The following is a 14128-nucleotide window of genomic DNA, read 5'->3' on the forward strand; positions in this document are numbered from 1 at the left end:
CTTCAGGTCCCAGTTTAGAAGTCACCCCCTGAATTTCCCTGTAAGCCCCACAGCTGGATGGAATGCCTCTCCTCTGTTCCCTCTACATCTCATATTTAAATTGTTCACTGTGGGACGGAGTGACATGGGGTTGTGTGCCTTGGTCGGGAGTCCACTACCCAGGAGGAGGGTGGTGGATGAAGGAGCAAGCAGGGAAAGAAAAAAGTTGTTCACTGAAGGCAGGCACAGTGGTTCATGCCTATAATCCCAGCACTTTGGGAGGCTAATGCCAGAGGATAACTTGAGCCCAGCAATTTGAGGCTGCAATGAGCTGTGATCCTGCCACTGCACTCCAGCCTGGACACTAGAGCAAGACCCTCTCTCTCTCTCTCTCTGACACACACACACACACACACACACACACACACACACACACATTGTTCACTGACTCCTCACGGTCTAATGTACTCTCTCCAAAAAATATTTAGTTTGAATTGTTATGAGCTGTTTATTTACTTTTGCCCCATGAGGCTACAGATTCCTCCAGGACCCACTGGCTGGCACTTTGCAGCTGTTTAATAAATATCTTGACAATGCATGAATGGCAGTGTCTTGGCAGAAAGCAGAACAGTCCACCTTGAGAGGCAACAAGTCCTAACAGCTTTTTGTTTACACAGAGGCTAACCCACCCTCTGTCAGAGATCTTAGAGGTGGTGCTGAAGATTGCTAAATAGGACACGAATGCCCTAGGGTTCCTTCTGACATGGTGATTATGGGACAATGACTCTGGCAAGGGGCTGAAGGGGATCTTTGAAAAGCAACCAAGGCCCAGGAGCTAATCACTTGATGTCAATTTGGTTCACAGCAGCTTGTGTTCCATGAAGGTAAAGGAAACTCATTGCAAAGCAGCAACAGGTGAGGAGTTACTCTGGTTCTGTTGTCCCCCAATCCACAGCCAGCCTCTGTCACACCCACCCCTGCTCTCCTGAGTACTCGCTAGGACTGCCTGCACTCATTGGGCATAGACAGGCCCCACCAGCCTGAAGGTGAGGCAAGTTTCCCAAGTGCAAACACCCTGAATGTCTTTTAGGCATGTCCCCCTGCAGCCAAGCCTAGCCAACTCAAGCTATCTGTACTCACTAACTACTGTGTGTCAGGCTCCAGGTGAACAAGACAGACAAAGTGACTTTCCCCAGCCCAATGGGACTTGGCCTCTCGTAGGCCATCAAGACAGGGGACAAACCAGGTTTCCAGCCCAGGCCCATCAGTGGTGATGGATGTACCAGCTATTTAGAAGGCCAGCATGGGTATATTTGCAGGATAGGCCAGGAACTCATACAGTGCTGTGATTCCCAGGGCAGGTGACATTCAGAGCTGCTGGGTAGACTGTTTGCTTTCTGCAGTCTACCTCTGAAGCACAAATCTTTCCAGAATGTCTTCATAATCCCCAGGAGTGGAGGATCCAGAGGGAGAGCTTGTGCTAGCTCTCCCTCACCTCCACCCTCACTCCAGGGAGAGAAGCCTCAGAGGCCTGGACCTCCTGAGTCAGCGTGTCTGAATGAGGGCGGGGGACAGGAGCCCAGGAGTGCAGGAGTGCAATTCAACATGCTGCTGATTATCTACGTGACCTCATTATCTAAGATTCCCTCTCTGAATCTTAGAATCCTCCTTTGTAAATGAGAGAGATCAACTATATCAGTGTGTCCTCTTCTTGGCTATGGATCAGAATCACCTGTGTGGTGGCAAGACTAAGGAGCTTGAAAAATGCAGCCTCCTGGGCCCCATCCCAAAGCTCCTAAGGAATCTGGACCCTCAAGGAGGAGGGTGGAGAGGCCTACTCAAGCCCTGGCCCCCAATCCTGGCCCCAGTCAAGGAGCCTCCTAGCCCCCTCATGCCTTCCCCAGCCTCCTCCACTGAGCTCTTTGGGATGCAATGTTCCCAGCCACATTCCATCTCTTTCCAACTTCTGGGCCTCCTTGGGCCAGGGCTGGAGTAAGCTGCCCCAACCCGTCTCTCCAAAGAGCTCTGGAGCCTGAAGCACTGGTCATTGAGCAGTTTATTACCATCAACATGTCCCCAGCTTCCCAGCACAACAGCCTGCCCACACTCTAGACATGCCTTCACTCCAGTCCATTCTGGCACCTAGCCTCAGTCTCCACCCTCCTCCCTCCTCCACAGCTACTTCCCCCAGCCCTCCAAGGCAGCACCAGGCCTGGGGGCCACACCTCAGCTGGGGGAGGGGAGGGAAGACAGTGAGACAAACAGAAGCTGGGGAAAGAGGAGCCAGGATTGGCCCCAAGCTTCTGTAGCCACCACTCCAGGAAGGAGGGAAAGGGGGTAGGGCTGAGGCTGGGGCTGGGGTTGCCGTGTGATGACAGTTCAGGTGGTTCAAGCAGGAGGCTCGTCTCCAGGAGGTGCAGGGAAGCCACTCAGGTCTCGGCCAATGATCTCACTCACTGTAAAGGAGGGGCAGTTGAGAGACTGGGCTAGAGGTGGGTCCCCTCCTTTTCCAAAGACCCACCCCCAATCCATTCCAGGCAGGCCTTAATCTAGGAGGCCTCTAGATTCCTCCTCTACTGGCTTCTCTTCCACTGGGCCTCAGTTTCCCCAACGTGTCTTGACACCTGCTCCGAATCAAATCTTGCCCAACTCCCTCCATGTGGGCTCCCAGGCGCCTGTCCTAGCCCTTTCCTGCTGGCTTAGCCTGAAATGTCAGGGGAATCGGTATCAGTAGGGCCAGAGATGGGTATAGCCAATGGGAGGAAGGAGAGGCAAAACAGGAAAGCTCCTCCTCACCAACCCTGACCACAGACACCATGTTTAGGGGAAAGCTGAGGCAATGCAAGTGTGTTTGGGACCTCAGCAAGCTACCACCCCGCTCTGGAACTCAGTGCCTGAACTTGCAAATGGAGTGAGCGGGATAGAATGATCTTGAAAGTGCTTCTAGCTCTAAGATTTTATGATTTGGAGCAGAGGACAGAGGCAGAGGCAGAAGAAAGGCTGAGACAGTTACCCCATGCACCCTTCAGAATTCAGTTAATTGGATTCAGGCAGCCACAGGAATCAAGAACATGCCACCTGGGAACCTCCAACTGGCCCTGAGAGACCAGGGATGCCCAATCTCGGAAAAGCCCAGCTCCAGCCCTCAGCAAACATGCACAGCAATCTCTTGCACACACTCATACTCACAGCCCTCAGTCCCACACCCACCTTCCTCCAGCGTGATACCCTGGATAGGGACACTGTCTCGGAAGCCGCTGCTGTAGCCACCCCTGGATTTCTCCTGCTCCGGAGCCCCCTCCCCAGGGCCATAGCCTGGCCCTACCTTATTGTAGCCCTCAGCAGGTAGGGGATGCACATCACTCTGGGAAGGGAAGGGGCCTTCAAGCGGTGGGGATGCAGGAAGAGGAGGCCGAAAGGGGGCTGGAGGAGAGAATGGCAGCCCCAGGGGAAAAGAGGAGCCCCGCCCTCCATAGGGGTCACTAGGGAAGGGGCGGGGAAGGAAGGAGACTGGAGGTGGTTGGGCACAACCTGTGGTACCCCTAGTCTCAGGGAACATCCGCAGGCCCGGTCTGTAGGATGGTGGGGGCCCCGTCTGGGGGTACAGAGGGGGCATGCCATAGCCGAAGCCTTCTGATAGGTAAGGAGTTTCGTAAGCAGGGTCTTCATGGGGATAGGAGGGGTAGGGGGGCCTGGGTGGTGAGAAGTCCATGTCAGTGCCAAAGGGGGGTGCCGATGCTGAAGGGAAGCCCCGCAGAGATGAGTCCGGTAGGGGCTCCTCTTTGCAGATCACTGGGAAGACAAGAAGTGGGAGGACATGCTGGTGAGAGGTCTGGTAGTCTCCACACTGCACATCTTCCAGGCGCCTGCTCCTCCCAGGTTCCATTTACCCCTTGGCCCCTCATGATGGACACTGCTTCCCTCTGCCCCTGCTCCAGCTCACCATATCCCTATACCCCCACCATGGGCTGTCCCAGAGCGCACCAGGCAGAAACTTGAAACTTTGGGTAGGACTGCGTTTCCTCCGCCCATTGGAGACATAAAAGTAGACCTGAACTGGCCGGGACACCCTCTTGTTGCTGTACTCAGGGACAGTCAGGGTCAGCGTCACCTAGGCAAGAGTAAAAATGAGGCAGGGAGCCCTCAGGCATCTGGGCTTAGCCCAGCCTTTCCAGGGACCCAGACTCCACCTCCTAGCTTTCTCCATTTCCTAAGATGCAAAGTTCATTCCCTAGAGATGCACCTGCTTACAGAATGGCCAGTCTACCTCCTCCAGAAAAGTCCACTCCCATGAGCAAGAGGACCCAGCTGAGAATCCCCTGCCTTCTCCCACCCCGCCCCCCGCCGGGAGGTATCCTAGTGACACTGGTACCTCATTGCTCTGCAGTCGGTTCACTGTGGCCTCCTCCTCCCATTGCAGCTTCCCATCTGTCCAGAGGGAACAGAGAGCTACAGCCCAACTCCAGCGCCCCTGGCCCCTGCCCTAGTTCTCTGCCATTTCCCCTCCTGTTAGAGCCAAGGCCAAATTCAGAAGGCCCTAGAAGATCTGACACACAGAGGAGCTCACTGCATGTTAACTTAATATGAGTAGAAGAGGTAGGGTTTTAAACTATCCTCAAGGTACAGGGAAGCAAACTGAGACCAAGGGAAATGGCAGGACCAGCCCAGAAACTAGAGGGAGTCAGTACTGGAAGCAACTCTTGAGCCCTCCCACCCAACTCCAAACATTCTCTCCCATGATAGGAAGACCAAAGGTAGGCAAGGGTCCTAGCTTGACAGAAGGCAATGAGACCTTCAAGTATCATGACCCAGAATCTCTAGAGAAGCTCTGACATGGTCCTAGGATGCTAAATTTGGATATAGGGGCCAGATGCAGTGGCTCATGCCTATAAATCACACCACCCACCACTCCCACCTTGGGAGGCCAAGGTGGAAAGATCCCTTGAGTCCAGGAGTTTGAGCCTGGGCAACATGGGGAGACCCTATCTCCACACAAAATATTTTTGGAGGATTGCTTGAGCCCAGGAGGTTGAGGCTGCAGTGAGCCGTGATTGCATCACTGCACTCGCCTGGGTGACAAAGTGAGACCCTGCTACAAAAAAAAAAAAAATAGAATATAGGGACTGAGGCTCTTGGTGAGCCGTGTTTGGAAAGGGCAAAGGCCTCAGGTTGGTGCCGGCAACTTGAACCCTCAGTCTTCCCTTCCTCCACTCCTGCAGCTCCATCTCGGGGCACCTAACAGGCTCTGTTAATCACTGCCCATAACTCAAGAGGGGCCCAGCGGGGAGCCTATCTACATGGGGTAAATTATCTCAAAGCAGACTCCTCTTTAATAGACAGAATGTACATCGCTTCCATTTGTTCAGCATACTCAATATTTTAGATTGTTGTCATACGCATCCCACATGGAAAGCAGACAGTATAATAGAAAGGGTAGTCTGTCTGTCCCATTTTACAAATAAAAAAACTGAGGCGCCACTGGCTAGTTTAGTGACAATGCCAGAGATATTTCACCTGCCACTCCCAAGCTCTCCCTGCCTGCCCTCCCCTCCCCAGCAGGTACTCACCAGGACCCCTCTCAATGAACACCACCTTGGAGTCCGGCAGGAAGTTGGAGCCAGTCAGTACTAGTTCCTCGCCTCCTCTCACAGAGCAGGCACTAGGGCTGTAGGCCTCCACCTGGGGCAGCTCCTGAGCTGAGCGCTGGGCTGCAGAGCAGTGCAAGGAAGGGGACTGTCTGGGCTGGGCATGGAGAGGTGGCCTCCTCTACCCCCACCCACTTTGGAAAAACTGCCACAGGGTTCTGAGGGAGCCCTCCTCAGCAGTAGACACACAAATAAACCAGTAATATCCACGGAGTCACACACACCATGTAAGGGGCCACTCCCAGAGCAGAGAGAGGGTTAAACAGGGTAGACCAGGGAGTTTCCCAAACAAGGGCACAGGGCACCCCAGGAACAGATAGGGTCCAGGGTCACTCTGGGCCACCCCAGAGACAGAGTCTGTGGCAGGGGCAAACTAGCATAGAAATAAAGCCTGAGTCCTCTATAGGGCTACCCAGGACAGACAGGGCACAGGACGCTGCAGAGGGAATGGGCAGACAGACACACACAGAGAAGAGTTGCAAGAGACAGAGAGATGGCCCAGGGCCTCTTTGCTCACAGCACTCGATGGGCACCGACGCTGCCTGCACCGAGACGACCTTCCCGCCGCCCTGGGGCACGTGTACCCGGAACACCAGTCGCACACGTGTGTTTTTGCGCCCGATGTCCGTCTCACCCTTCCGAAGCTCAATGTCTGAATTCCGAAGCTTCAGGATTCCCGCACAGTCAATGCTGGAGGCAAAGGATGGATGGCAAGCCCTCCTAGCTGAAGCCAGAATGGTGATACATCCCTAAAGAGGGAAGTTCCCGCCCTCCATCCAAAGCCCTGAATGACTTTCAATGAGTGCCTAGGAGGTTATTTTCTAACCCAGAGATGGCCTCTCTGGGGTACCCCCGCATCCCCAAAAGTCCTCTTCCAGATGGTGGGTAGGCCTGAAGCCAGCTCCTAGGAATAAGGTCTACCTCTTCTGGGAAAAGGAAGAAGTGGGCTAGCATAGGCCCAATGGAGAAAGCTAGTATAAAGCCTGCAGACTGAGGGGAAGTTGCATGGGACTTACTTGGCCGCCATGTTGTTCTCAGGCAGCAGAGTCATCTCCAACACCTTGGTGCCACTGACTACGGCTTCATAGCTGGCTGTGGCCACCATCTTGCCTGTGATACGGTGCACCTGATAGAAGGCATGAGGCCGCAGGTTCCTTTCATCTGCAGTGCCAATGAACATCTGTAGGGTCAGTGGCTTCTCACTGTAGCCTAGGAGCTGGCAGAGGGAGAAAGGGGCCACTTCATTGAAATCCCTACCACCTCACCCTTTATTCATCCCTAGATTTTCAGTCCACAATGGGATGAGAATGGTGAAAGATAAAGGATATCCTGCAAGGGAATCCCTTGGGGAACTGGGCACCCGTTGTGGAGAAAACATGGCCTGGAGTTCACAGTGTTTTTCTTGGAATAAAGCCCAAAGTGGGCTGGGCAAAGGCAGAAGAGCCTCCAAAGAGACTGGCCCAACTCAATATAGAGAAAACTTAACTCCCAGTGACTTTTGGCCTCAGCCTAAACCCTCCCCCATATCTGGCAGGCCACCATTTTCCAGAGTAGACATGAGGCTGATGTCCCATGGGATGAGCTGAGTGGGGGTGGAAGGACAGAGGAGTAGAAAGTATATCCGGGTCCTTGCACCCCTCCTCCCCCAACTCCAGCCCCTCCCCCAGGCTGCCTGCAGGGTCAGAGCTGAGAAAGAGTGTGGGAAAGGGCAGTGCCATGTATCTGCATAGCTGGAACCCATCTGGGAGAGGAGAAAGGATATCAGGCCTGCTCTCTGTCCTTTACCTTGACTACGGGGTGACCGCCAGGGGCAGCTTTGACAGCTCCACGGCTGCCTTCTGTCTCATAGTGGGCCCGGTGGTGGGCTCTAGGCTGTACCTCGATCCTCAGCTCCAGCTGCTCATATTGGCTGGGCAGAGGCCAGTCCAGTGGGGGTAGGGCAGAGGTCCTGGGTGGGAGAGAAGAGCATTGATCATGTGCAGCCTCAGACCCCAGTCAGGCCCGCACTGGATCTGTGAGGGAGGAGGGAGTATGGCTCTGAGAGAAAAGAAAGCACAGACGAAATAAAGAAGTACATCAACACTTGTGAAAAGAAGGGAAAAAAGAATTTTTTTAAAACTATAAAAAGTACAAAGAAATGAAGAAATCCAAAAGTCCAGAAGCAAGGGGAAGTAGGGGACAGAGCCTCTTCAAGTGTGAAAGCTGACAACAGGCCTAAAACTCTCTTCTTCCCAGCTCTGAGCCCAGGGGTTGGGGTGGGAAGGATTCACTTGGATACCGAGAATTCTCAAGCCCATCTCAATCCCTAGACCTGGATGGAAAGAACAAAGAATTGCTGCCTCAGACCAGAAAAGGCCTCAGATATGAACCCTTTGTTTTACAAATTAAAAAATTGAGGCACGTTGGCTCACACCTATAATCCCAGCACTTTGGGAGGTCAAGGCAGGGGTGGGGGCGTTGTGAAGATGGCTTGAGCCCAGGAGTTTGAGACCAGCCTGGGCAACATGGTGAAACCCCGTCTCTACAAAAAATGCAAAAAGTAGCCGGGCGTGTTGGTGCTCCTGTAGTCCCAGCTACTCCTGCTGAGGCAGGAGGATCGCTTGAGCCCAGGGAGGTGGAGGCTGAGATCACACCACTGCACTCGAGTCTTGGTGACAGAGCAAGACACTGTCTCAAAGAAAAAAAAAAAAAGAAACTGAAGCCAGCAGCTACTGACAGAACTAGGACTGAGTACATTCTGCTCCCAAGCCAGCTCCCTTTCCACTAGTTGGGGCTTGATAGGTGGAGTTCCAGGGAGCTAAGGGTTTCAGATGGGACAACTTACCCTGTGTTGTGCTCCCTGATACCCTAGGACATTGGATCTCAACTGGTAATTGCCCCCCAAGTAATTGCCCAGATATTTGGCAACATCTGAAGACATTTTTGGTTTTCCCAACTAGGGGAGTGGGTGCTACTAGTATCTAATGAGTAGAGGCCAGGGATGCTGCTAAACCATCCTACAATGTCCAGTACACCCCCACACAACAAAGAATTATCTTGCTCAAAACAGTAGTGCTGAATTAATAGCGCTGAGGTTGAGAAACTTTGCCCTGTGGGAAACCCAGGGGTACCAGTGTTAACATTTCTTTCCCCTAGAAACGTTTCTGGACAGAACCAGCTCAAGATTTAGGATTATTGAAATGGGCAAGAATATCTGAGAGTGGAAGGAATAGAACTGCAAGTTTTAATGTGAATTATTTGACTTGCAAATATCTGCTATTTTATTCAAGTTAGCAGCTATACTTTTAAGCCGCTAGGTCAGGCTCTAGAAATTGAGGAATGGAGAAGGGGAATTTCCTGCCACAGAGTGGAAATCTGCTTAGGTCTGGCACCTATTGAAAGGGCCAGAGTGGAAGGCTGAAATCCAGCCCAAGTTCCACACTCAGCCACATGCCAGTGCAGAGCTTGGTCTTGGGAGCACTCTATAGGCTATAGGAACACCTCCTTAACCTAGTTGATCCTCCTACAATAGCTGGGGGTGGGAGGGTTGATGGGCTTTTTCTAATTGGCCCACAGGGAACTGTTGCCCTTTTGTAAATCATCCAGAGGTGCACTTTTTTTCTAATTCTCTTTTAAACCAGGTAGTTGGCAGCTGCTAAGGTGGTTGCAGATTCTCTTTTGAAATTCAGAGGGCGTGAAACTAATGTCTTCAAATCCATCCCTTGACCCTCCTGCTCCCCTAGTGGAATGGCTGGAGACAGCGGTGGTGCCAGGCGCAACCCTCACCTGAATATAGGGCTGTGTCCCCCAATCCGGGCCTTGGACCAAGCGAGTGGGGAGGGCACTGCCAGGTAGTCCATGCCAGCCACCTCCTTCCGGGGACCTCCTGGAGGAGCCACAGACTCCTCTGCTCCCAAGGGCAGCTTCCCATTGCATGGGGCAGGCTCCTCAGACCGAGGCAGAGCCACCGCCTGCTCGCTGGAAGTCCGCCGGGTCTTCTGAGGGATGCTCTCAGCTGGTGGGGCCCCCACATAGTCAAAGGGACCAGGGGAGCCAGGATCCCGGGCCAGAGGCAACGGGGGTGGTGGAGGTGGCTCAGACCCCTCTTCACCCAGGCTGCCACGGCGGGACAGAGCTGGGGAGGCTGAAGATGGGGTTCCCGAGCTGGAATAGCGCCGCTTGCCACATGGAGAGGCAGGCCTGGGGGAGGCTGGGGTGGGCCCAGGAGCACTGAGGAGTAGCCAGTTATCCTCTGGCCCTCGGCCTCCGGGGCTTGGACCATACAGGCTCCAGGGATCTTCGGGGGTCCATGGCCGAGGGGAGGCCCTGGGCGAGGGCAGCGGGGAGCCCAGGCCAAAGCGGGAGGCCGCCTCATTTAGCTCAGACTCCACCTCGTCGCAGGCTGCATACAGGGCTGCCTCGTCAGAGGCATCGGAGAAGAAGCTCCAGGAGGACAGGCTGCTGCTGCCAGGGCTTGGGCTGAAGAAGGCCCCCCCACCCTGGCCCCCTGCCTCTCGGTAGCCTCCAAAGCCTTCTGGTGGGGGGTAATCTCTAGGAGAGCCGTCCCCCCAGGTATCAGGGTTGTCCTCCAGCGCCGCCGGCGGCTCCGGCGTGGGAGAGATGGAGGTGATGCGGATGCTGGGACACTCGAGAACACGGCCACCCCCAGCACCCCCAGCACCCCCTCCTGGTCCTCCCAGCCTCACCGACCGGGCGGGCTGGCTCTCCCAGGTACCAGGTGAGGGGGCTGGGCGCGGCGGTGGTGAATGCATGCCAGGCCGAGGGGGTGGAGGTCGGGGAATACCGATAGGTGCAGCGCCATAGGGAGGGGGCTCTCCCAAGGCCAGACGGCAGCATGGCGGGGCATCCTCTGAGTCCAGTTCTGTCAAAATGGAAAGAGGAGCAGAGGGAGAGGGGGAAAGAGAGAAGCAGGTGAGATGGCTAGGTTCCTTAAGTGGCCAGGCCCCAGGCCCCAAGTCCTTCTATGCTCCCTGCCCCTCAGCAAGGAGACCTTCTGAGCCACAAGACTAAAGCAGAGTTGGACCTGGGAAGAGGAGGAGATTGAAGCAGGCATACCAGGCCTTTGCCCACTGGCCCCTGGATCCTGGGAACGAGGGTACTCGATCTGGTGGGTCTTAAGGTGAGAGAGGTGGGTCCAGAGGGGCTGGAGCTGGGGCTGGGCCTGGAGGCCTGTTTCTTGAGGCACTGGGCTGGACTGGGGGCGACTCACACATGAACCCAATTAGCAGCGGTTCCCAAACCCCTAAACGGCGCTGGCATGGAGCCCCAGTTGCCATCGCAACCATGGCCAGAGGGGAGGGGGGCGTCAGGGCTGTGGTGACGAGGGGAGGTGGCTCCTCCCTCTCTCCCCGCCATCTGGGGGCGGAGGTGCAGCCGAGGGGGTGATGCGTGCCGGGCCCAGCCGGGGGAAGGGGGGCAGCGGGCAGCGCGGATTCGTGCGAGCGGCAGCCGCCGCCCCCGGCTCGGTCCCCGCCATCTGCCTCTCATTGCGGCCAGACGGGGGAGGGGGAGGGGCGCCCCGGCGAGGCCTGACAGCGCCCCCAGCCCCGGGCGTCCAGTCGGCCCGGCCAGGGCTCAGGCTGCCAGCCGCCAGCTCCAGCGCCGAACCTCCCCTTTCCCTGGCGGCGCCTGGTGCTCTTGGGGCCGCCGTTCCCGCCCGCCCCCCAGTTCAGTGACAGGCGGCCCAGCCGGGAGGCGGCGCACAGCCAACAGCACCCCCACCCCCACCCCAGTCACGACCTAAAAAGGAGAAAGTGGTGCCCGGGCCCCCAGCCTCACTTCCGCAGGCCAACAAGCTCCTCAGACTCCCTTCGACCTCTGACTCCCTCACCCCCCACCCTAGGCTCGCTGCCTTAAATTCCCCAGACTCAGGATCCCCGGCCCTCCTCTCACTGACCCCAAGACCCCTTCCCAGCCCCGCACTAACCTTCCCCCAATCCCCCCGCGCCCAGCGGGGGGGCCTCCTTTTCCTCCCCGAACACCAGCTTAAATTCCAGCTCCTCATCCTCGCAGCTGGCCGCCCCCATGGATCCGGCAGGAGCCCCCAGGTCCCGGCCTGGGTGGGAGGGGGGGAGCTCAGGAGGCTGCTGTATCTTCACCCGGGTGGCTCCCTCCCTCCCTTTCTCTGAGAAGCCCCCTCCTCCGTCGCTGCCACCTCCCTCCAGAAGCCCCCTCGTTATTATAGAAACTTTTCCAAACTTTTTTCCCCCAAACTTCTTCAAAGCGGCCCCCCCCCCAGCCTGTCCCTGATTGGCTGCCGGGGATGCTCCAGCCCCTCCTCCAGGGATGAGATGGGAAAACCACGCGCCCCTCGTCCTCCCCCCCCCCCCCCCCCCCCCCCCCTCCCCCCTTCTGTCCCCCCTCCACCCCCCCCCCCAAAAAAAAAAAAAAAAAAAACTGAATTGGAAAACGGTCCTTCAAGAGTGATACTAATGTTGCCTATTGGTCCGCCGTTGTGACAATCATTTCCCTTAGGGAGCCCAGCCCCCACCTCCTATAGTCTCAGTTCAAGGTTCTGGGTCCGAGAGCTTTAAAGGGGCCACATCCTGGGCCCTCAGGGTAGAGAGCCCATGGAAGACCCTTTTTTAAGTTCTGAAGACTGTGTAGATAGCACCTAGCAAGGCGGAACTACTTATCCTCCCCTTTCCCTCCAAGCCTGGCGCCAGGAGGGTCCTGGGGCAGAGTGGCACCGAACTGCTTGGAAGAGGAAAAGGCTATTCTTCCAGGTCCCTTGCCTGGGGCTACTCTGCCCGGGCCTTCTGGAAGTCTTTTGCCCTGCCGAATCAGCGCCTCCATTAGCCATTCCTCAAGGACCCCCAAAGATGAAGAACGCTTAGCCAGCCTCGATGCCTCTGGGAGCAGTCCGAGCCAAAGAGTCTTTGAGAACTGTCCCTAGGCCCACAGCCCTTGATGGGCGTAGATCCAGGCCAGGCTTTGCCGCTGCCCTTGTCCCAGCCACCCAGAGGGGCCATGAATTAGCCTCCACGGGAAGTTGACTCCCTCCTCCCTAGAACTGTAGTTTGGAATGAATCTCTGACCCGATAGCATCCCACTCCGGCTCTTCTAAAAGTCCTTGCCAGGTTTACTAGGGGCCTGAAACCTCGGGACCCTGTGGGCTCCCCCCTCCCCCGGTCTCCCCGCCCCGGGCTGGACACCTGTCACCTGGGCTGCAGGAGGAAGGAAGACACGGACTGGAGTTTCCGGGAAAGTCAGGCTTGGAGAGGCCTGGGTTGTGTGAGAGGGAGTTAGGAGATTCGTGACTCGGTGGGAGATACTGGCAAGGCTGGTGGGTAGGAGGGATGGGAGGGTGGTTAGCATTTTCTCCCACACAGTTTCAAACCTCTCTAAGAAGCGGCAGCGTCTCCAGTCTCTAAATCCCTCCGGTTCAGGGCCGCACCCCCAACCCCGCCCCATCCCAGCAACAAAACAGTTAAGCTACGGCCCCGGGTCAGACGTTTACAAACACCCAGAAGCCGGGCGGGGACCGCGCCCGTTACTCTAATGAGAAACAGGCTCTACGGGACTGGGGAAAGAAGGGAGGGCTCGCCCGACGGGCCAGAGCTCCGCTGCAGCCGAGGCGGCTTCCCTTCCTCCCCTCGGTCCTCCCTCGGGCCCGCCCAAGGGACCCCCCCAACCCCCGGGGACCCCAGTGACGTGCGGAGCTGCCCCGGCTCCGAGCCCAGGGCCACAACACAGGAGGGGCGGGGAGAATAGGCCAGGCCGGCGGGGAGAGAAGAATGTTCCGAGGCCGAGCGGGAGGCGGCCTGGTTTGATTTTCTTCTTCTTTTTTTTTTTTTTTTTTTTTCCTTTGGTTGGTCTCCTCAGGTTACATTTCCCTTCCAGCTTCATCTCGGAAATAAAGGAAGGAGAAACACACGGGGAGGGAGGACAAGGAACACCTCGACCCATCAACCAGCCTGTACCTAAGAGGACAAGGGAGGTGGGAAGCGGAGGCGAGAAAGGCAGGGATAGAGACCCCGAGGCCCAGCCCCTGTTCCCCCAGACTCTGCCCCTCCCCGGGCCCCCTCCCCGCCCGCACAGCACATGCAGACGCGCACATTCTTTTCAAATGTCATATTTCCTTTGATCCTGGGCAGCGTTTCTCCATGTGTCTGGCTCAGCTTCTGCCCAGCCAACCGCCTTCCCCTCTCACCCCCCTTTGTTTTCCTGGAGAACCCTCCTCCTCCTAGCATCTGGAAGGCCCTGAGGGCTGGCGTCGGCCCTGGTTCCCCTGATGACTCTGGCCTCTCCTCCCAGTGACTCAATTTCCCCTCCATGGGTGTTGGGGGATAGGGAAGGGAGGAGCAGAGGGGAGAGTGGTTGAGATTGCTCAGAGTGCCAAGCTTCTCTGAGGCGGGGGGCGGGGGGGCATCCCCTTGACTCTGAAAACCCTCCAATCTGTCTCGGCTGCGGCAGAGAGATGGAACTTATGACTTCTGAAACGTTCGGCCTGGCGTTGGAGCCTGGGCAACAGCGGGTAGTTGCAGATTTAGGTTGCCCTGCAC

General features: G+C 56.4%; 1 protein-coding gene across 7 annotated transcripts; it reads right to left on the bottom strand.

Annotated features, from left to right (window-relative positions):
• Positions 1-468: 468 nt before the first annotated feature.
• On the bottom strand, positions 469-12749 carry NFATC4 (nuclear factor of activated T cells 4). Of its 7 annotated transcripts, none has more exons than XM_023227387.1 (11): positions 12662-12749; positions 11551-11679; positions 9390-10485; positions 7410-7572; positions 6641-6840; positions 6142-6314; positions 5547-5687; positions 4352-4407; positions 3964-4090; positions 3511-3771; positions 2017-2435 (listed from the first exon to the last, which is right to left on the bottom strand). In XM_023227387.1, the coding sequence occupies exons 1-11, from the start codon at positions 12669-12671 to the stop codon at positions 2368-2370; spliced, it is 2424 nt and encodes an 807-aa protein (XP_023083155.1). In that variant the 5' UTR covers positions 12672-12749; the 3' UTR covers positions 2017-2367. The 7 variants fall into 7 exon arrangements, with proteins under 7 accessions (XP_023083152.1, XP_023083155.1, XP_023083154.1 ...); XM_023227386.1 differs by lacking the exon at positions 12662-12749 and adding an exon at positions 12359-12498; XM_023227381.1 differs by lacking the exon at positions 12662-12749 and adding an exon at positions 12359-12498 and having other exon boundaries at positions 2018-2435; positions 3190-3771.
• Positions 12750-14128: the final 1379 nt, after the last annotated feature.

Source organism: Piliocolobus tephrosceles, chromosome 6 (assembly GCF_002776525.5).
Source record: "Piliocolobus tephrosceles isolate RC106 chromosome 6, ASM277652v3, whole genome shotgun sequence".
Lineage (NCBI taxonomy): Eukaryota > Metazoa > Chordata > Mammalia > Primates > Cercopithecidae > Piliocolobus > Piliocolobus tephrosceles.